Source organism: Protomyctophum bolini (genome assembly GCF_963924005.1).
Source record: "Protomyctophum bolini genome assembly, contig: SCAFFOLD_53, whole genome shotgun sequence".
NCBI lineage: Eukaryota > Metazoa > Chordata > Actinopteri > Myctophiformes > Myctophidae > Protomyctophum > Protomyctophum bolini.
The window spans coordinates 290,001-315,000 of NW_027666051.1; the positions used below are offsets into that span (position 1 = coordinate 290,001).

The 25,000-nt window shown below is 37.6% G+C and overlaps 1 protein-coding gene across 1 annotated transcript in view; it reads left to right on the top strand.

The window, feature by feature from the left end:
• The window catches only part of LOC308312082 (b(0,+)-type amino acid transporter 1-like), a gene marked incomplete at both ends in the record, with an annotated part of 27,072 nt that extends 8,295 nt beyond the window's left edge, over nt 1-18,777 (top strand). The window contains 3 exons of the mRNA XM_080794485.1: nt 6,833-6,957; nt 16,659-16,746; nt 18,547-18,777. Of these exons, the coding sequence (XP_080650611.1) occupies nt 6,833-6,957; nt 16,659-16,746; nt 18,547-18,777 (444 nt within the window). The remainder of the gene's footprint in view (nt 1-6,832; nt 6,958-16,658; nt 16,747-18,546) is intronic.
• Between the last annotated feature and the right edge of the window lie 6,223 nt (nt 18,778-25,000).

Here is a 25,000-nt window from a genome sequence, read left to right on the forward strand (position 1 = left end):
AACCTTCATAAAAAAGTCATTGTTTCATCATTGTGATGTGCAACCAATAATAATAAATAGATAATAGATAAATGAATAATACATAAATAATAATAAATAAATATAACATAATGTTACATAATAAATAAATGGATCATAAATACATAATGGATAAGTAAATATATAATACATCATAAATAATAATAAATAAATATATATACATAAATAATGCATGTATAATAAATAACATAATAAATAATAATAAATAGATAATAAATAAATGAATAATAATACATAAATAATAATAAATAAATAAAACATAATACATAATAAATAAATGGATAATAAATAATGATACATAAATAAAACAATACATAATAAAGTATAATAAATAGATAATAAATGAATAGATAATAAATAATTATACATAAATAAAACAATACATAATAAATAAATGGATAATAAATACAAAATAAATAATTAAATAATAATACAATAAATAAATACATAATAGATAAGCAAATAAATAATACATGATAAAAAATAATACCTTCAAAAAAATCACACCTTTGTGAACTAAAAATAATAAAAGGAAATCACACCTCTGTGAACTGAGCAATGCAACCTTCATAAAAGTCATTGTTTCATCATTGTGAAGTGCAACCAATAATAATAAATAATAAATAGATAATAAATAAATGAATAATAATACATAAATATAAATAATAAATAAAACATAATGTTACATAATAAATAAATAGATAATAAATACATAATAGATAAGTAAATAAATAATACATCATAAATAATAATAATAAATATATAATAAATAAATAATACATGTATAATAAATAACATAATAAATAATAATAAATAAATGAATAATAATACATAAATAATAATAAATAAATAAAACATCATAATACATAATAAATAAATGGATAATAAATACAAAATAAATAATGAAATAATAATACAATAAATAAATACATAATAGATAAGCAAATAAATAATACATGATAAAAATAATACCTTCAAAAAATCACACCTTTGTGAACTAAAAAAAATAATAATAAAAGGAAATCACACCTGTGAACTGAGCAATGCAACCTTCATAAAAAAGTCATTGTTTCATCATTGTGCAACCAATAATAATAAATAATAAATAAATGAATAATAATACATAAATAATAATAAATAAATAAAACATAATGTTACATAATGAATAAATAGATAAGTAAATAAATAATACATCATAAATAATAATAATAATAATACATATATAATAAATAAATAATACATGTATAATAAATAATAATAAATAGATAATAAATAAATGAATAATAATACGTAAATGAAACATCATAATACATAAAAAATAAATGGATAATAAATACATACCGTAATAGATGAGTAAATAAATAATACATCATAAATAATAATAAATAAATATATAATGTATAATAAATAATAATAAATAGATAATAAAAAATAGATAATAAATAATGATACATAAATAAAACGATACATAATAAATACATAATAATACATAATAAATAATAAAAAAATAATACATAAATAATGATAATAATAACACGTAGTAATTATTATTCTATAATTTAAAGCTGAAGTGCAGAATCGCGATGCAGAGCTTGGGTGGAAGAGCGAGGGCTTTCAGCCGAAAGACATCATGTTCACTGCAGACCCTGGACCTCTGAATGCTGCAGCTGATCTCCAGTCTGTCAACCCAGTAGACTTTCTGGAGCTGTTCCTTTGTGATGAGTTGCTGAACACTATCATTGAGCAGACCAATTTATACGCCAGTCAGTGCATTGCAAAGGAAGGAGACCCAACCCCACACGCAAGATCAAAGGCATGGAAACCTCTCACCCTGCCAGAGTTCAAAAGGTTTCTAGGTATTCATTTTCTCACTGCGCTTGTACACAAGCCTACTCTGAGTATGTACTGGACCACTGATGACATGCTAGTAACCCCATATTTCACTCAGGTAATGTCACGTAACCGGTACCAGATCATATGGCGGTATATGCACTACAGAGATAGCAACAGTGTCACACCTGACATGGTAAAGGCTGACAGGATGTATAAAATCAGGCCAGTCTTGGATTTCTTCTGTTCTAAGTTTAGAGAGATGTACCAACCACAACAAAATATATCCATAGATGAAGGTACACTTCTGTTTCGTGGCCGTCTTAGCTTCAAGGTCTATAACCCGATGAAACCAGTCAAATACGGCATAAAATCGTACGTTCTTTGTGAATCAGACACAGGGTATTGTTTTAATCTTCAGCCCTACTGTGGACAACACCATACTCTTCTTTGGACTGTTGAAAATCTCCTAGATAGGCTTTCAGGTTGTGGGTATCATCTGTTCATGGATAATTTTTATAATTCAGTAACCATGTGTAGGCGATTACTAGAGCTAGGCACTCATTCATGTGGTACACTCCGCAGGAGCAGAGGGGGACCACCATCTATTGATGGGCTGAAAAACAGTAGCCTAAAAAAGGGAGAAAAGATATCCCTTCACAATGATGAAACAATGATTTTGGGATGGCGAGACAAGAACATTGTCAGAATGGTGTCATCGTTCCACCAGCCAAATGACACACGTTTGGCACTTGAGTGGCGGAAAGGCATGGCAGAAAGAGTGGAGGTAGAGAGGCCTGGTTGTGTTGTGGATTACAATATGAACATGAATGGAGTTGATCTCCTAGACCAGAGCATTGTTTATTATCCATTTGTCCGAAAGTCCACGAAATGGACAAATAAGTTCATCTCCTATCTCTTTGAGATATCAATTTTTAATGCATTCATCCTATTCAAAGCCAAACAACCACAGAGCAACTGTAAATACCTGCTGGATTTTATGCAGTGCGTGATAAGGTCATGGACCACAACAAGCGTTAGTCAGAGGAGGATTGAACGTCCAATGGCAGTAAACCGACGGGCACCACAAAAAGACCCTGTGACCAGGCTGGATGGCTCAGAAGCCCATGAACTAGTACGCCTCCTAGCCACTAAAAAGACAAACCCCTCCAGAAAATGCAGGGTTTGTGCTAAGAACAAAATCAGGAGAGAGAGCAGGTACTACTGCAAAAGCTGTGGTGTTCCCTTATGCAGGGGGGACTGTTTTTACAAATACCATACAGAGCAGGTGTACCACACAGAGCAGGTGTAAAAAAAAAGAAAAAAAAAAAAACTTGTAGAAAAAAAAAAAATCACACCTGTGTGGACTGAGCAGGTGTACCACACAGAGCAGGTGTAAAAAAAAAAAAAAAAAAAAAAAAAAACCTTGTGCAAAAAAAATCACACCTGTGTGGACTGAGCGGTGCAACCGTGATAAAAAAATCAAACCTTTGAGCAGGTGTAAAAAGAAAGAAAAGTCACACATGTGTGGACTGAGCAGGTGAACCACACAAAACAGGTGTAAAAAAAAAAAAAAAAAAAAAAAACGTGTGAAAAAAAATCACACCTGTGTGGACTGAGCAGGTGTACCACACAGAGTAGGTGTAAAAAAAAAAAAAAAACTTGTAAAAAAAAAAAAAAAAAGAATCACACCTGTGTGGACTGAGCGGTGTACCACACAGAGTAAATGTAAAAAAAAAAAAAAAAAACTTGTGAAAAAAAAAAAAAAAAAGTCACACCTGTGTGGACTGAGCAGGTGTACCACACAGAGTAGGTGTAAAAAAAAAAAAAAACTTGTGCAAAAAAAAAAAAAAAAGAATCACACCTGTGTGGACTGAGCGGTGTACCACACAGAGTAAATGTAAAAAAAAAAAAAAAAAACTTGTGAAAAAAAAAAAAAAACAATCACACCTGTGTGGACTGAGCGGTGTACCACACAGAGCAGGTACTACTTATTACTACTTATTACTACTTATTACTTATTACTACTTATTACAAATACCACACAGAGCAGGTGTACAACAGAGCAGGTGTAAAAAAAAAAAAACTTGTAAAAAAAAAAAAAAAAAGAATCACACCTGTGTGGACTGAGCGGTGTACCACACAGAGCAGGTGTTTGGCTTTGAATAGGATGAATGCATTAAAACTTGTGAAAAAATAATCACACCTGTGTGGACTGAGCAGGTGTACCACACAGAGCAGGTGTAAAAAAAAAAGAAAAAAAAAAAAAAAACCTTGTGCAAAAAAAATCACACCTGTGTGGACTGAGCGGTGCAACCGTGATAAAAAAATCAAACCTTTGAGCAGGTGTAAAAAGAAAGAAAAGTCACACATGTGTGGACTGAGCAGGTGAACCACACAAAACAGGTGTAAAAAAAAAAAAAAAAAAAAAAAACGTGTGAAAAAAAATCACACCTGTGTGGACTGAGCAGGTGTACCACACAGAGTAGGTGTAAAAAAAAAAAAAAAACTTGTAAAAAAAAAAAAAAAAAAGAATCACACCTGTGTGGACTGAGCGGTGTACCACACAGAGTAAATGTAAAAAAAAAAAAAAAAAACTTGTGAAAAAAAAAAAAAAAAAGTCACACCTGTGTGGACTGAGCAGGTGTACCACACAGAGTAGGTGTAAAAAAAAAAAAAAACTTGTGCAAAAAAAAAAAAAAAAGAATCACACCTGTGTGGACTGAGCGGTGTACCACACAGAGTAAATGTAAAAAAAAAAAAAAAAAACTTGTGAAAAAAAAAAAAAAGAATCACACCTGTGTGGACTGAGCGGTGTACCACACAGAGCAGGTACTACTTATTACTACTTATTACTACTTATTACTTATTACTACTTATTACAAATACCACACAGAGCAGGTGTACAACAGAGCAGGTGTAAAAAAAAAAAAACTTGTAAAAAAAAAAAAAAAAAGAATCACACCTGTGTGGACTGAGCGGTGTACCACACAGAGCAGGTGTTTGGCTTTGAATAGGATGAATGCATTAAAACTTGTGAAAAAATAATCACACCTGTGTGGACTGAGCGGTGCAATGCGGTGCAAAATTATCCATGAACAGATGATACCCACAACCTGAAAGGAGAGAGAGCAGGTACTACTTATTACTACTTATTTACGTGACATTACCTGAGTGAAATATGGGGTTACTAAAAAAAAAAACAATCACACCTGTGTGGACTGAGCGGTGTACCACACAGAGCAGGTGTAAAAAAAAAAAACTAAAAACAAACTTGTGAAAAAAAAATCACACCTGTGTGGACTGAGCGGTGTACCACACAGAGAAGGTGTAAAAAATAAATAAATAATAAAACTTGTGAAAAAAATCACACCTGTGTGGACTGAGCAGTTGTACCACACACTCAGGTGTAAAAAAAAAAAGAAAAAAAAAAAAAAACCTTGTGAAAAAAGAATCACACCTGTGTGGACTAAATGTTTTTTTATTTTATTATTATTATTATTTTATTTTTTTTACCATGTGGGGGTCATCGGGGGGCCTGCCTGTTTTTTTTTTATTATTATTATTTTTTTTGAAAAAAAAAAAAAAAAAAAAAAAAAAACTTTTTTTTTTTCCTTGTCGGGGTCATCGGGGGTCCACACCTGTGTGGACTGAGCAGTTGTACCACACACTCAGGTGTAAAAAAAAAAAAAAAAAAAAAAAACCTTGTGAAAAAAGAATCACACCTGTGTGGACTAAACGTTTTTTTATTTTATTTTTATTATTATTATTATTTATTTTTTTAGAAAAAAAAAAAGAAAAAATAAACTTTTTTTTTCACCATGTGGGGGTCATCGGGGGGCCTGCCTGTTTTTTTTTTATTATTATTATTTTTTTTTAGAAAAAAAAAAAAAAAAAAAAAACGTTTTTTTTCCTTGTCGGGGTCATCGGGGGGGCCTGCCTGTTTCTGGCGAACCTTCCCGTGTCCAAAACAGTTGAGAAATGACAGAGTTACTGTAATTTACATGCAATTGTACAATAAAGTTGAAATCACTGAAGCAAAACATATTTTTTTGTCTCATTTGTTTGAGAACAAGTACTGTTTATATGTCTGATATCACTGAAATCAAAAATCAACATCTTGAGTGAGAATTCTGAGTGAGAAAGTATCTCACACTAAAACCCAGTTTTCTCAGCCTTTTGTTTTCAGACAGGCCGTTTTCATGAAACCAAGCTTCATTCAAAGGTCAATAACTTCAGAACGGTGAAAGCAAACGACTCACTTCTTTTTTCTGGGCAAAGTAGAGTAGTAGATCTTTCATTCGAGATATGGGACATCATATTTGGTATAGCACAACATATTCTGTGGGTCTTCAAAGATTTCTATATCTGTATGAAAAACTGGCACTGGTGACAAAGAGGGCTGACTGACTGTGGCACTGAAGGAGTTAAATATACGTCTCACTTAGGACTCTACTACCCTCTAGGGGTTACATATAGTTATAGTGTATATTTTAGTTCAATGTGCAATACACAGAAACTGACAGTGTTATAACACTTTCTATACTTTATATTGATATTTATTGTGACCTTGCAATGTTTTACCCAGAAACATATAACAATAACATGTGTTCTCGATTTTGACAATGCATTGTGGGTATAGGGTGAGAGGGAGACCTGCACACTGTCACTTGCTGGTTCAAGAGCTTTTTATTTAATGTCCAAAATGCAACTTCTTCAGGCATCTGGTCTGCACTCTGCTGCTTTGTCGCCAACGCACCTATATTATAGTAAGTCAAGTGTGCGAAGGTCTTCCCTTCAAAAAGATTGTGGGTAGGGTAAAAGAAAAAGTGTTTGTAGCCATCCTTGAGTCATGTATAAACATCTATCAGCTACATATTATTAAACTTTGCTAACTAACCTAATATTCCCACCACTAATTTAGCATCATGATCATAATGAATTATACTGTCTTCCTTCATAGCCAGGTATATTGGCCATGGCCCATGTCCATAGACTGACCCCTTCTCCAGCCTTGATCTTCACAACAACTATTTCACTTCTAGTACTTATTCCTGGGGACTTCCAGAGTATCGTCAACTACTTAGGGTAAGGATAAGCAATCTGTCATCTATCCCACGGGTAAATGCTACCATTCTGTCCGTTTACTTCACACTATTAGAAGTTCATGAATTTTGTGCACAGGCAAAGTTGGAAAAGTGACACGTAGGCCTACTGTATATTGACTATAGGCCTATATGCAGTATGTATAGGCTGCATTCTACAATTTATTGTAATGTAAAGCGATGTTGAACTTTGGTATAGAATATTGGGTTGTATAGCTATAGGCCTGAGGCCGATTCTAAAAACACCTCTAAATCCTATTTATATAGCAGCATATTTATTTTTACATTTTTGAATACTGTACGTACTGTACAGAACCCCAAAATGGGTTCCTGGCCTGGGGGGGTAAAACACCAAAAGGGGTTCCCGCCCAGAATGGGTTAAGCGTAAGTAAGTCAGTATAGCTTTATGGATTGGGTATGACTCATGACTCATACAAGTCATCTTGATCTGTTATGTCTGTCTGTGCTCTGTGATTGAAAAGCCAGGTCTCAAAATCACACTTTTAACACATTTTTCTTTTTTTTAAATGCAACAAAGCGGATTCTGTCAATAACCAGTCTTGGTATACTTAATATGAGCAACAACAGGCGGCTAAAGGAAGAGGCCAAGGACAGGTTTTATTATTGTAGGATCTGTTTTGTTTGCATTCCTGTGATTTTAACGACATGAACCCTAGAATCCATACACTGGACGAGCAAACATTGTGCATTATATGTGTTTTGTGAGCTTGTAGACGGAATTTAGGGGGGATTAAGGGGGAATGGAGGGGGCCTAGTACAGACTCCTGGGGGACTCCAGCAATTAAGTACTGACCACATAATTATACACAGTATGCAGTCACTAATTATGGATTCCTTAATCACAGAGCAGAGAAGCAACAGCATAATATAAAATATATATTAATATAGTTACTTCTATAATACCCATTACTCAGGCAGGTAAACAACCGAAGGATCAACCAAATGTCAATGTTGCTTTAACAGTCTTTGTATTGAGTTTGTGCTTGAAATGTACTGTAATTCGGAAAACTGTTAATAAATATTTCAATCAATTAATCAATGTTCATGCACTAGGTTCTTCTTTGTCAGTAGTCTTATATGTGAGGTGTGTGCACCTCTCTCTGACCACTAGTGGCGCTAGTGAGCAATTAATGCATAAATTATGCAAATTAACCCTAACCCTAACCCTAACCCAAAATTCTCGACATTCCATGAATTCCATAGATATAATTAACATAATCATAAATATAAATATCCATAACCAATAAATATCCATAAATATAATTAGCATATAATAGTTTATAATTAAATAATAATAAAAGCTAATAATAGTTATTTATAAATGCATGATGTGTGTTTTAAAAAGCTGATCTCATCTCTCTCTCTCCCTGCGTCTCATGTGCCATGCCTCCCCAAAAGCCAGCAGAGATGCTGACTCGAAGGTGTGAAAAACAAACAAATGTAAATTTGTTTGTTTGTCACTGGGGGTGAGGTGGGGGGATGGGCTCCCACTCTTTGTGGAATGCCATGGGCCAGACATGCAAATTAAATGAAGCGCGGGGAGGTGTGAATAGAATAATTGAAATGTAAATGCCAATTTGATGACATAGTCTTTGCAACGGCAATGTCTATATTTACTTGATTATATGGAATGGACTGATGGCATAACTTTGTTTTTAGTTTTTAACATTTGTTTGCATGGTGACATAGTTAGGCCTATGTAGTGTGTATTACTTAAAATAAAAAACTTATTTGTAGTTAATGTTTATAAAAGGTTTATAAAATTTATATTTACAGACTGCCGTAGCATCTAAGTGTGAAGTTTCACAGGTCCCCCCTTATAATATGAGCTCTGAGTTCAATGAGGGTGTAGACAAAGGACTCAGATTATCATACTTAGAGAAGGTTTGTTGGTTGATACTATGCCGCGGTGTCCCCAGTAGCGGGTGAAGTTGGTATGCAAATGTGGCACACCGCTGTTACAGTCACGGATCCCTGGTGCATGCTGGGTAATGCTAGTTTGTAAATTAGGTCCAGGGAAGGCATCCATTGTAATTCTTGTGTAATTCAAGGATACCCCCACCTAGTGGTCAATTTCTATATATATATATATATATATATATATATATATATATATATATATATATATATATATAATTACCCTGCAGTACCTGCTATGCCCTGATTTCAGTCATTTAGTGCAAATGTATTTACAGTGAATTTTACATGTTTCATGTGGCACACCGCTGTTACAGGCACGGATCCATGATGCATCCTGGGTAATGCTAGTTTGTAAATTAGGTCCAGGGAAGGCATCCATTGTAATTCTTGTGTAATTCAAGGATACCCCCACCTAGTGGTCAATTTCTATATATATATATATATATATATATATATAATTACCCTGCAGTACCTGCTATGCCCTGATTTCAGTCATTTAGTGCAAATGTATTTACAGTGAATTTTACATGTTTCATGTGGCACACCGCTGTTACAGGCACGGATCCATGATGCATCCTGGGTAATGCTAGTTTGTAAATTAGGTCCAGGGAAGGCATCCATTGTAATTCTTGTGTAATTCAAGGATACCCCCACCTAGTGGTCAATTTCTATATATATATATATAATTACCCTGCAGTACCTGCTATGCCCTGATTTCAGTCATTTAGTGCAAATGTATTTACAGTGAATTTTACATGTTTCATGTGGCACACCGCTGTTACAGGCACGGATCCATGATGCATCCTGGGTAATGCTAGTTTGTAAATTAGGTCCAGGGAAGGCATCATTTTAATTCTTGTGTAATTCAAGGATACCCCCACCTAGTGGTCAATTTCTATATATATATATATATATATATATATATATAATTACCCTGCAGTACCTGCTATGCCCTGATTTCAGTCATTTAGTGCAAATGTATTTTACAGGGAATTTTGCATGCTTCATGGTGTCCTAATGGGGTTGGGTATTGTATATCTCGTATTATTTTTTGTGTTTTGTGTTGTGTCTTTGAATTTTGTATGCTTCATGTGGTACTAGGTGTTTGGGTTATTGTCTGTCTTGTATTATTTTTGGTGTTTTGTGTTGGGATCTTTGAATTTTTTTATGTTTCATGTTGTCCAAATGGGGTTGGGTATTGTATATCTTGTATTATTTTTTGTGTTTTGTGTTGTGTCTTTGAATTTTGCATGCTTCATGTGGTACTAGGTGTTTGGGTTATTGTCTGTCTTGTATTATTTTTGGTGTTTTGTGTTGGGATCTTTGAATTTTTTATGTTTCATGTTGTCCAAATGGGGTTGGGTATTGTATATCTTGTATTATTTTTTGTGTTTTGTGTTGTGTCTTTGAATTTTGCATGCTTCATGTGGTACTAGGTGTTTGGGTTATTGTCTGTCTTGTATTATTTTTGGTGTTTTGTGTTGGGATCTTTGAATTTTTTTATGTTTCATGTTGTCCAAATGGGGTTGGGGATTGTATATCTTGTATTATTTTTTGTGTTTTGTGTTGTGTCTTTGAATTTTGCATGCTTCATGTGGTACTAGGTGTTTGGGTTATTGTCTGTCTTGTATTATTTTTGGTGTTTTGTGTTGGGATCTTTGAATTTTTTATGTTTCATGTTGTCCAAATGGGGTTGGGTATTGTATATCTTGTATTATTTTTTGTGTTTTGTGTTGTGTCTTTTGAATTTTGCATGCTTCATGTGGTACTAGGTGTTTGGGTTATTGTCTGTCTTGTATTATTTTTGGTGTTTTGTGTTGGGATCTTTGAATTTTTTATGTTTCATGTTGTCCAAATGGGGTTGGGTATTGTATATCTTGTATTATTTTTTGTGTTTTGTGTTGTGTCTTTGAATTTTGCATGCATCATGTGGTACTAGGTGTTTGGGTTATTGTCGGTCTTGTATTATTTTTGGTGTTTTGTGTTGGGATCTTTGAATTTTTTATGTTTCATGTTGTCCAAATGGGGTTGGGTATTGTATATCTTGTATTATTTTTGGTGTTTTGTGTTGTGTCTTTGAATTTTGTATGCTTCATGTGGTACTAGGTGTTTGGGTTATTGTCTGTCTTGTATTATTTTTGGTGTTTTGTGTTGGGATCTTTGAATTTTTTATGTTTCATGTTGTCCAAATGGGGTTGGGTATTGTATATCTTGTATTATTTTTTGTGTTTTGGTGTTGTGTCTTTGAATTTTGCATGCTTCATGTGGTACTAGGTGTTTGGGTTATTGTCTGTCTTGTATTATTTTTGGCGTTTTGTGTTGGGATCTTTGAATTTTTTATGTTTCATGTTGTCCAAAGGGGGTTGGGTATTGTATATCTTGTATTATTTTTTGTGTTTTGTGTTGTGTCTTTTGAATTTTGCATGATTCATGTGGTACTAGGTGTTTGGGTTATTGTCTGTCTTGTATTATTTTTGGTGTTTTGTGTTGGGATCTTTGAATTTTTTATGTTTCATGTTGTCCAAATGGGGTTGGGTATTGTATATCTTGTATTATTTTTGGTGTTTTGTGTTGTGTCTTTGAATTTTGTATGCTTCATGTGGTACTAGGTGTTTGGGATATTGTCTGTCTTGTATTATTTTTGGTGTTTTGGGTTGGGATCTTTGAATTTTTTATGTTTCATGTTGTCCAAATGGGGTTGGGTATTGTATATCTTGTATTATTTTTTGTGTTTTGTGTTGTGTCTTTGAATTTTGCATGCTTCATGTGGTACTAGATGTTTGGGTTATTGTCTGTCTTGTATTATTTTTGGTGTTTTGTGTTGGGATCTTTGAATTTTTTATGTTTCATGGTGACCAAATGGGGTTGGGTATTGTATATCTTGTATTATTTTTGGTGTTTTGTGTTGTGTCTTTGAATTTTGTATGCTTCATGTGGTACTAATGTGTTTGGGTTATTGTCTGTCTTGTATTATTTTTGGGGTTTTGTGCTGTGTCTTTGAATTTTTATGTTTCATGTGGTAGGCTACTAATGGGTTTGGGTTATTGGCCGTCTTGTATTATTTTTGGTGTTTTGTGTTGTGTCTTTGAATTTTGTATGTTTCATGTTGTCCTAATGGGTATGGGTTATTGTATATCTTGTATTATTTGTTATTATAAAATGACGTGGCTGTTTTACATAAAGCATGCACTATTTTCAGAGAAACGTTCATGGCTTGTACACAAGTTGACCCATTTGCCCATATTACTCTCGCGGCGAGTTGCATGGCCGTTTACAAGACTCTATTCCTGCCTAGGGATACAGTTGCCTTGACATATAACGGGGCATTTATTAGTCAGAATAAGGCGTCATTTTTCCCATAACGCTTGAGTTCCTGCTGGAAGTCAAACACATCATGTTTGACTGAATCATACCAAACATTAAATTTAACCTGATCTTTAGATGACATCTCATTATAGCCATAATAAGAAGGGGCAGGGTAGTCACCGATATAGTTCTCATGTTCAGCTGTATTGAACCTGTGTGGAAAATAGCCTTTCCCCAACTCATCCACAAAACCTAATGCACTAGGCGTATTAGCCAATCTCATAGGCAGGAACGAGAAGCTATCGATATAGCGCTGGTTGTAGCTTGCATCTTTCATATGAATAATTCGGGATCCTTGCATTATCAACGACACTTTTTGCCTCTGTCTCACCAATTCTTGCAGGATTATGTAGTTATCGAAACCGCCCGCATTATGTGCTATAAACGTACAATCAGAGAATCTATTCTCTCGGTACCGTTTAATAAATGTCTCGACACATTTAGGACCTGAATTATACCATATATATTCATTGCCTTCCTCCTTAACAGCCACAAAATTGGCATGGTGTTGACCATCACGATACGTCGTCTCAAAATCGTAATATAAATATCTCTCTGTGGGTGTTTGATCTATTGGTATAGGCTGAATATAACACTTATGAACCCCATCACCGTATAAAACTTCATTACACCGCTTACATGTAGGAGGTATACATTTATGTACAGTGGGCATAAATTCTCCTTCAGGGGTTTTAGTCATAGTACTATACCCAGCCCTGCAATCAGGACATCGTCGCATCTCTGTACATGCCGCTTCTTTATGTAGGGCGGCGGTACGCTTGTGCAGTATAGTACACTGAGCCGATTTACAATACATATGACAATCAGGACATATACTACCTTTACCTTTAGTAAAAGGGCCACAATCAGAGTAGCATGTACGACAGACACGAGGGCATTGATGGAATCTCAGGTCATTATGTGGTTTATAGCAGTGTTCACAGACATAGCTCGCACCGAAGAAATGAGTTCTGTTCTTAATGATACAATAATGAGTGTTATTATATAGAAATAACCACACTGCATCCTTTTCATGAGCTCTATTAGTCTCGAAATGTATCAACTCTCTCCCGCTCCCAGGGGTGTGATAAAAAACCACAATTTTCTTCTGTAGATGCTCTTCAAAAGCAGAGATATCTGAAAATGCTACGCCTTGTGTAGCTTCAAAACCCATTTCAGTATGCAATCTCAATGCCTCCACCCCCCGCTCCTCAATGGTCATTTTTGGGTTTGCATTGTATGTCATGCAATGCGAAAAACACATTTGATCAGTATTTTTAGGGGTAAAAATAGCAGCGTGTCTACGTTCCAATATCTGATCATATGGGATATTACCAAGCTTCAAACGGCTTTTACGCTTTGCCTTCATTTTAGCCCCCCCGATTCTGTCATTAGCGATCGAGATAACCAAGTCTAGTGAGTCATCAGTCATGCTCGTATCGTTGGACTGAATTACATTAGATATTATATCTAAAAGTCTATCAGTATTTTCATCATCGTTAGGGATCAGCATGCCTTGGATACCGCCTGGTAATGACGGACCCATCAATGATACAGAAATTCTGCTAGTAGGAGACCCCACCAGGGCCATGGCCCTATCAATAGCAGTAGAAAATTTACCACGGATCAATGCAGGTACAGATTCCAGATGTTCTAAAGATATAGTTCTTAAATCTATATGCTGACGTATCTCCATCCCCCCAAAAGCAGGTATAGGGGTTATATGGAGATCTGCGATACCCTGCCCTCCATCGTTAACATCAGAACTCGCCGCAGAATCACTCCCCTCCCCACATCCCCCAGCCCCCGTCTGAACGATTCCAAGGTCAGCACCACCCTCCACAATGTTCACACCCAACATGTCTCCCCCATCCTCGGTAATAATGCCATCCATAGGAATATCAGTATTTTCATTATCACCACCATCATCATCATCGTCAGAAATCATAATTATAGATGGGTCTACATCAATGTTTTGTTCCGAAGGGTTGAGGAGGGGAGGGTTGATGGGGGGAGGGTTAGCATGATGATTCATACTAGCATTAACATCACCATCATCATCATCGTCAGAAATAATAATTATAGATGGGTCTACATCAATGTTTTGTTCCGATGGGCTGAGGAGGTTGATGGGGGGAGGGCTAGCATGATGATTCATGCTAGCATTAACACAATCAATAATATCAGCTTCTATATTAGGGGTATTATTAATGACATCAGGATGACTGTTGGAAGGGGCCGTACCATAGTTAGTAATACAATCATTATAATATTGTCTCAAATCAGCTTCAATGCCTAACTGTTGTTGAAGGAGAGACCGTAGTAATATTTCCAGACTATTCACTACATGCGCCATTATTTCCTACTTAACAGAGATATTTGTATATGTAGAATCCTTCACAAGGCTTTGTTAAAGGTTGTTATATCATAGAGTAAATATAATTAGATAGAACGATTTACTAATGAGTTTTTTTTTATTTTCATTATTTTTTAAAACATGTAATAAATGTGTACACTATTTTTTTTTCATTGAGTCACGGTTCTATCAGCATAATAAAAATAAAATAAAAATAAATAAAAACAAAAGCATCAAATAAAAGAAAAAACAAAAACAAAACGAGAATGTATCCCCCAAAAAAAGTACACACCTAATGCTTCATGGGGGTACACATCCGTCTCTACGGGGGTATAGTCACCGACGAGGTTCCGGTATCAGGGGTGATAATATATGGTGAGATGACAGCCACGTTTCGTCCTGGAGGAATATTGATGGAAGATTAAATCAATACAATATTAATAACTATACTATAGACCCCTATATGATATGTACTATGATACAATCACAAAAATATTATATACCTTCAATCCTGACAGTTCTGGAACGTTTCAACCTCAAACGCTAAACACCATCTGAGTGGGCCGCTCTACACACCACGGATTCCAACGACCGGTTGAATTCTCCATTCCAATTCCTAATCGTCCTGGATGAATATTGATGGAAGGTTAAATCAATACAATATTAATAACTATACTATAGACCCATATATGATATGTACTATGATACAATCACAAAAATATTATATACCTTCAATCCTGACAGTTCTGGAACGTTTCAACCTCAAACGTTAAACACCATCTGAGTGGGCCGCTCTACACACCACGGATTCCAACGACCGGTTGAATTCTCCATTCCAATTCCTAATCAGACCCATCTGACAAAATAGAAAAAATGTTAGACATTTCATTATACAATTATTAATGGTGGATATGATCTCTTCTCTATGAATGCAGAATTGACTAATTCATTTCTACCCCAGATCTTATTTTGACTTTTGAATATTTTCAAATTATACTGTGTCATAAATAAAATAAAAATACTCGGTCTAAAAAAAATATAAATAGACATATATTGCAAACAACATAACACCATACATACCTTCATCATCAATTAAAGCCATGCCTCGATGCGTGAAGTCTCAGCCTCTCAGTTGTGTTAGAGCAAAACGGGGTTGCTTACAACAGATCGACATACACAACATACTAGCAGGGCCTGTATTTAAGGAGTCTACACCCCATATAAGACACCCCCACACAAATATAAGCCAATCACACACCCACTGTCAATGTATGCAAGGAATTTAAATACTAACTTGATTAATTTATGCATACAATTCACTTCAAAGAGTGGAGCCCCCACCTCTGTGTTTATCTAATTTGCATGTCTGGCACCTGGCATTCCACAAAGAGGGGGGCCCCATCCCCCCCACCCCACCCCCGCGCTTCATTTAATTTGCATGTCTGGCACCTGGTTAGAACCCATCCCCCCACCCCACCCCCGCGCTTCATTTAATTTGCATGTCTGGCCCATGGCATTCCACAAAGAGTGGGAGCCCACCCCCCCACCTCACCCCCAGTGACAAACAAACAAATTTACATTTGTTTGTTTTTCACACCTTCGAGTCAGCATCTCTGCTGGCTTTTGGGGAGGCATGTCACAAGGAGACGCAGGGAGAGAGAGAGATGAGATCAGCTAATCACACACACATCATGCATTTTATAAATAACCTATTATTAGTTTTTATTATTATTTAATTATAAACTATTATATGCTAATTATATTTATGGATATTTATTGGTTATGGATATTTATGATTTATGATTATGTTAATTATATCTATGGAATTCATGGAATGTCGAGAATTTTAATTACTAATTTGCATAATTTATGCATTAATTGCTCACTAGCGCCACTAGTGGTCAGAGAGAGGTGCACACACCTCACATATAAGACTACTTTTGTCACCCTGTGTGCCCCTGTGGAAATTTGATACGACACAAACATGTGTACAAAGATATCTTGTTTGTCTTCGTTGTCAGGTTCAGTAGCTGGTTTTTCTACGCAATCACTATATCTGGACTCCTCTATCTCAAGATCAAGAAACCAGAGCTCCCCAGACCATACAGGGTGAGTTCAATCTCAATCTGTTTCATAAAAAATAATGAGCTCAGAAAGCAGTGTGACTGCTTGAGAAACTGAGTTATTACTGTCCTGAACAAGACATTGAACCGGTAACTGCTCACATTGGTTCCCGGTAACTGCTCACATTGGTGCCTTGCATGCTTTCCTCCACTGCTGGTGTAGTGTGAGTGAATGGATTATTAATATAATAGTTTGGATAAAGGCGATATACAAATGAACCATTTGACTTTATACTCCACAAGGCAGGAGTTGCTTATAAATAGCACACATTACCAGGGTTGTATAGTGCCACTTTTAGAAGTGGGGGGGACTCCCCATAAGACACGTGCGTGCTCACATGCATGCATTTGCGTGCACTGCACGTGCGCAACGCACACAGACACAAACTATAAAACATATATGCAGAGGTGTATAGCCTATTTAGAAACACGGGTTTACAATGCTTAATCTTATCCATAAAGTCAAAAAACATTTTTTACCCCCAAACATTTTAGGAGTGAGAGAAGTAGGGGGATGCTGCTCCCCCCCCCCCACACACACACCCCTTCACATTACAGATTACACATTACGATACACTGTTTTCGCTTCCGATCCGATCCCTCAATTTCTGTGTTGGCCAATACCGATACCAGTGTGTGTCTCGTGTTTAAAGCTATCTAGCTATATATCTCGTGTTGTGTTTATAGCTATCAGCTACAATATATCTCGTGTTGTGTTTATAGCTATCAGCTATATATCTCATGTTGTGTTTATAGCAGACTCCTCACGCAGACTCCTCACACAAATGTACACAACTCCAAAGCAAACTCCACATTGCCCCAACATTTTATTTCCCTGCCATAGTGTCCCTTACCCCTGTGTCGGATCGGTGGTTAGACTGGCATATTCACTGATACCGATTAGGGCTGCCGTAATTGTCCAAAAATTGGATTCGGATATTCGTTTTAAAAACCCACGTGGATTCGAGCAATTCGAGCCATTCGGATTTCGGATTTCAATTCGAGCCAATCGGATTTTTTAATAATTATATTTACACCAATACAACCTGAGACATAACATTTAAGATCGCATTGCTGGCGCAACTCTCTCTCTCCGCGCATTGGTGTTGCTGAAAACTGAGATGGAACGGAACGCATACATTCTCCCTTCTCCAGTAAAACATTTTTCTTAAATGAGCAATCCTACCACACAGCCTTATCAAAACGAGGCACGGAGGCAGTATAGGCATTATTATTATCTGTGGACTGTGGGTCTGCTGCCGACGTTATGAAACTTTTTAGCTGGCTAGCGCCTGCGCTCCGCTGTTATGCTCAAATTAGTGACCCTAAAGAATTCTGAGTCAACATGGCTGGAGACGAGGCAGCCAATCAGAACTGCGCTGCGCTGTATAGTCTGTGTTTAGGAAATGTGCGAGGCAGCTGATTTATTCTTCAATGTATGCCGTTGTCGGCGTGTCGCATGGTAAATATAACTAATCTACAAGCTCACAAGTCACAACGCTTACCCATGGCACCGAAAACTAATAATAATAATAAATAAATAAATATTTGTTATTATTATTTTTAATTCGAACCTTAATTTTATATATTCGGTTATTTATTTATTTTTTGATTCGAAACTATATTCGGATATAGAATATTCGTTGGCAGCACTAATACCGATATGACCCAATATGACAAATAAGGGCCGATCCGATTACTTTTCCCGATACGATACAGTATCGGGACATCTCTAATTACAGACCTGTGTGTCATACATATACGTTTCGATTATTTCTCTTCACAGGTGCCAATTTTACTCCCCATACTGGTCCTCGTCGCTGCGGTTTTCCTCGTTCTGGCGCCCATCATAGACGACCCCCAAATTGAATACTTCTATGTGACTGCATTCATGATGAGTGGAGTATTGGTCTATGTGCCTTGTATCCATTACAAGCTGTGTCCCGGTGTGTTGGAGAAGCTCACCGTATTCATGCAGATTTTATTGGAGGTCGTGCCAGCAGACAAAAACCTTTGATTTTATAGGATACGATACGACACATTGTTGCTGTCGGGCAGAAACCTTGTATCTCCATATTTCTAGGTCGTTGTTTTTTTGTTTTGTGCCCATGCAGCTCTGTGTGTTTGTGTGAATCATATAGCGATGATTTGATTGGCTATGCACCCCCCCATAGCGATGACTTGATTGGCTGAGCAAAGTGCATATTGAGGATAAAAAGTGATTACGGTAAATTGGAAGACAGAAAAGTGAAGAGACAAATTGCGATTGGCCGGAATGAGATGATGTATGATGATAAGAGCGCCCCTCACTTCAGACACGTGTGATTTTCTTTTTCTCATAGTCACACAAAAACAGCAACAACTTGTTGTGTCATGATTGTGAAAATGACACTGATATAGTGATGATCTGTGCAAGAAGTATAGGCTGTATAAAGATATCCCACAAATCTATCTAGATAAAATGAAAAAAAAAAACAATAGTAAAAAAAATATTTTCTGATACTTTTGCCTATAAATGTATTTGTCTCAAAGGTCAAATCAACCAGTATGATTAATTTCCAGGCGGATAAACAATAACATCATGGATAGATTTACAATGAATTACACTCGTATATGGATAACCCATTTGGCTGGCCATGCAGCCAAATGGGTTATCCAATGTATATTCTCCTCTTGCACAAAGTCTAGAAAGGGGCGGAGTCTAGCCAACTACACAGGCCGGGCACTTCCGCTTTACTTCCGCGTCTATTCAAAACAGATGGAGGATTGCTGCTCTAAAATAATCGCTTTATTCCGACAATTATAACTACGCTAAATTGTGCTTTTTTGTTGTCCAAGTCTGTGTTTATGTTGTTAATGTACGTACCGTTCGGTTTTATCGTTTGTTTCGTCAATTAGTTAGTTAGTTAAGTTTTAACATGAAGAAAACCACGGTGAAGTTGTATGAGGAGGGCGGTGGGCTCTACGGAGCATTGCTCAGTGCCTCTTTGCACTGCATCAGCTCGGTTTACAACGTTGAGTTTTCACCTTTTCCCAGAAGATGCTGAAGTAAGGGCTAAATGGATAGAAGAGACAATTTCACCGTCACTCCTCGGTGCTACGTGTGCAGTAGGCACTTCATGAAAGAAGACGTGATAGAGACTCCAGGTGGACTTCATTGCATTAGAAAGGGGGCCTGGAACTGGTCGGAATAACGTGTCCCTTCCACGCGCTACGTCCGGCCGGGGAAATTCCCCCCTGTCAGGTGAAAAGAAGCAGCTTGGACTCCTCATGCATAGAAGGAGGCATGAGGTCAGTCCGCTGCCCCCCCAGGTTGGCAGAGGAAGTGTAGCGCCCAGGATTACATTAGACAATTGGCACTGGGTGAAACTGGGTTACAAAATTGTGGGATAAAAAATGTAAAGAAAAAAAGAAAGGGGGCCTTGCCTGTGTTGCTTGAGTGGAATAAATATGAAGTCCATCAAGGCGTTTGGCAGAGGAGAGAAAGACCCACTAACTGCCCAGATCAGATGGTGATGGATGGTGCAGCAGCTGCTGCTGAAACTGTCATGGAAGTGCCTTGTGACCACGACTACTGCACAGCCCCTGAACCTGCCGCCTTTGACCTGGCATTGAGTGAGAGGGATGACATGAAGGATGTAATCACTCAACTGAAGAAGCAAGTGGAGGACTTGTAACTGAAATGTAGGTTTGGGCTACATGGATTTGAAGGCTCAGACTCACAGACTAGACACTTCACAAGGTGAGAATAACTTGCATAAAGCATACCAATTTCATTTTTATTATTAATTTATGTAAATGTCATTACATGCAAGTAACCTTGCTCATGGTTATAAACAATGACAATCCTAATTTGTCCAAGATTTTCTACCTATGAGCACCTGGTGGTGTTGATGTGTTACACTCTCAGAGTCACAGACCCGTAAGGGTCCATTTGGTTCCATGTGTTTCACTCTCAGAGTCACAGACCTGTAAGGGTCCATTTGGTTCCATGTGTTACACTCTCAGAGTCACAGACCCGTAAGGGTCCATTTGGTTCCATGTGTTACACTCTCAGAGTTACAGACCCGTAAGGGTCCATTTGGTTCCATGTGTTACACTCAGAGTCACAGACCCGTAAGGGTCCATTTGGTTCCATGTGTTACACTCAGAGTCACAGACCCATAAGGGTCCATTTGGTTCCATGTGTTACCCTCAGAGTCACAGACCCGTAAGGGTCCATTTGGTTCCATGTGTTACACTCAGAGTCACAGACCCGTAAGGGTCCATTTGGTTCCATGTGTTACCCTCAGAGTCACAGACCCGTATAAGGGTCCATTTGGTTCCATGTGTTACACTCTCAGAGTCACAGACCCGTATAAGGGTCCATTTGGTTCTGAGAACCCCCACATTGTACCATGCGTGGACCACTCTTTGTGTTGTTTAATTTAAAATTTATCCCAAAACTTTTGTAACCCATTTTTTTTTTCACCCAATTGTCTAATGTAATCCCCGCCAACCTGGGGAGAGCAACGCACTGACATTCCACTACTAGACTAATTTAACACTAACGCTAATGAGGAGGCTGAGTAGCCACAATTTGCAGCTCTTTTTTTTATAATGGGATGAATCTAGAGTTGCAATACCCTCCATTGACTCCTCCACTCATCCAATGCCCTCCATTGACTCCTCCACTCATCCAATTTGCGTTTGCGTTCTGCTTGTATTAAACGACGTTAAACTCACCACACCAACATTGCAGTAATTGTAGTCCAAGCTTGAATTATCCTCTTTTCAATCTGCAGAGCTTGTTTTTCATAAGAATCCACCATAGAGATGTTGTTATGAGATACTTTCTGTCAAGACATTCTGTGCAGGTGATTTTCTTTGTTGGAGTTTGGAAGCGCTCGTCGTACGTCACTGAACGGCCCTGCGTTCCACCTGTTTCGAGTTTGCACGTAATAATGCAGGAGGCAGCAGCTGCTATTTTCAGCACAAAGTGTAAAATGACTTATACTTGTCCACTAGGTCCCTTCCTAACATTTTAGTAGCTATAGTTTTTAGTTGTTCAGTATATGTTTAGTCTTAGTTTTAGTCATCATCATAGCTTAGTTTTAATTTAGTTTCCATTTCCAAGTTAGTTGACGAACATTTTTCAGTCTTAGTTTTATTCGACGAAAACAACACTGGTATGAAGATGTTTAAACTTCTTTCATTCTTTCTTTCTTTCAGGACACTGCCAAAGACACCAGGAGCTTCCAGGCAGAAAACTAGTGCTGTGGAAACCAACACACGGGCATCGATCACGAGGACGTCCCATACTAACATACGTGGATGTACTCAAGAACGAGGCAGGAGCGCAAAGTACCAACGAACTGGTCGGATGTATGGAGAACCAGGATGAGTGGAGGCAACGATGGAAGGCTCGTCTGAGGACCACCTATAGGGACAGAAGACGCCTCAAGGTTCGTAACCTTGTTCTTTTTTTTAATTATTTGCTGCTTGTGTGTGAAATAGTTTTGCGATTTTTTTTGTCACATGTTCAGTGATTGTTTCTGGCTCTGGAACTGAAGTTATAAGAAGTCCAACTTCTTAACCGCTGGACCAAATGGACCTACTCTTGGCTGCTCTTTCTGGCTCTGATCATAACAGGGGGTTGAGTAGCTCTTTGCTGCTGCTGTGTGATCTATATATTCTCTATCTGGTGTTGTGTTTATAGCTATCTAGCTATATATCTGGTGTTGTGTTTATAGCTATATATCTGGTGTTGTGTTTATAGCTATCTAGCTATATACCTGGGGTTGTGTTTATAGCAGACTCCTCACTCGAATGTTCAACTACAGTTTGGGGCAACTCCAAAGCAAACTCCACGTGCCCCAACATTTTATTTACCTGGCATAGTGTCGACCCCTTCCTTACCACCGTGTGGGATCACTGGTTAGACTGGCATATTCACAGACACCGATATGACCAAATAAGGGCCGATACCGAATATTACAGATACAGTATCGGGACATCTCTAGTAAACGGATTGTAACACCCAGTCACATGTCAACCTGTCTGTCTGAATGCAGTGACCCCAGTCACATGTCAACCTGTCTGTCTGAATGCAGTGACCCCAGTCACATGTCAACCTGTCTGTCTGAATGCAGTGACCTCATGCAGTGACCCCAGTCACAGGTCAACCTGTCTGTCTGAATGCAGTGACCTCATGCAGTGACCTGAGTCACATGTCAACCTGTCTGTCCAGTGTTGTTTTCGTCGACTAAAACTAAGACGAAAAATGTTCGTCGACTACCTATTTTCACTGACAAAAACAAATGGAATATAAATGAAAACTAAGCTACGATGACTAAAACTAAGACTAAATATACTGACAATTTCGTTGACAAATAAAAACTAGACTAAAATGTTAGGAAGGGACTAGTGGACAAGAGATCCAGTGTAAGTCATTTTACACTTTGTTGCATGCTGGAAATAGCTACAAGCTCACAACGCGTCGCCAAACGAGAGCAAAATAAAGAGGACAGAACAGAGAACGTTAATTAACACGTTTGTTTTGTAGGAATAATTCATTATGTCAGCACTAAGGTGAATCGAGGTGTCCTCGCAAGTATAGGGATACAAACGTGTGTGTGTGTGTGTGTGTGTGTGTTCCACTAGCGTGAAAGTGATCTCCTTCATCTGATTAAGTATGAAAGGTCAAGCTTTACACATCACAGCTGTAGTATATTTCAATTACACACTCCATATGAGAGAGAGAGAGAGAGAGAGAGAGAGAGAGAGAGAGAGAGAGAGAGAGAGAGAGAGAGAGAGAGAGAGAGAGTGTGAACACATTGGGTGCTGCATGGGCAAGCTTATTACATATTTAAAGGAAAGTGAAGGCACCAGAAGTGATCTGCCGGAATGACATTTGTGATGATTTTGATTGGCTGAGCATGGAATGCGACGTGTGACGTACGACAACTGCGTTCACTTCATGGGTCTTCAGTCCAATGGAGGCTCTCCTACATAGACTTCTATTGGCTTCAGTCCAATGGAGGCTCTCCTACATAGACTTCTATTGGCTTCAGTCCAATGGAGGCTCTCCTACATAGACTTCTATTGGCTTCAGTCCAATGGAGGCTCTCCTACATAGACTTCTATTGGCTTCAGTCCAATGGAGGCTCTCCTACATAGACTTCTATTGGCTTCAGTCCAATGGAGGCTCTCCTACATAGACTTCTATTGGCTTCAGTCCAATGGAGGCTCTCCTACATAGACTTCTATTGGCTTCAGTCCAATGGAGGCTCTCCTACATAGACTTCTATTGGCTTCAGTCCAATGGAGGCTCTCCTACATAGACTTCTAATTGGCTTCAGTCCAATGGAGGCTCTCCTACATAGACTTCTATTGGCTTCAGTCCAATGGAGGCTCTCCTACATAGACTTATATTGGCTTCAGTCCAATGGAGGCTCTCCTACATAGACTTCTATTGGCTTCAGTCCAATGGAGGCTCTCCTACATAGACTTCTAATTGGCTTCAGTCCAATGGAGGCTCTCCTACATAGACTTTTAATTGGCTTCAGTCCAATGGAGGCTCTCCTACATTGACTTCTATTGGCTTCAGTCCAATGGAGGCTCTCCTACATAGACTTCTATTGGCTTCAGTCCAATGGAGGCTCTCCTACATAGACTTCTAATTGGCTTCAGTCCAATGGAGGCTCTCCTACATAGTCTTCTAATTGGCTTCAGTCCAATGGAGGCTCTCCTACATAGACTTCTATTGGCTTCAGTCCACTGGAGGCTCTCCTACATAGACTTCTATTGGCTTCAGTCCAATGGAGGCTCTCCTACATAGACTTCTATTGGCTTCAGTCCAATGGAGGCTACTGCCTGTTGTGAGGCGAGGGGAGTTTGGTTAGGGTTACTGCCTGTTGTGAGGCTTGGTTAGTCATTTGAACAAAATACATTTTTATTTGGCTGTAAATATATAAATATTCTAGCAATGCAGGGAGGAAAAAAATATCTGAATTGATTTTTTTTTCTTTCATCACAGATGAGTGGCTTATCCCATTCTGGACGGAACCCCTTTAGGTGTTTTTAAGGAGTATGTTATACCCTAGCTATTGAAAAATAGCAGATCTACAAGCTTGTAGGGCAGAACCAAGTTGCGCGCTACGAGATTGTAGGTCTGCTATTTCTTTTAAATCGAAGAACGACTGACGTAGAAGACATTTTTTTTAAATCTGATCTCAGGTCAGAATGGAAAACTGTCGGGA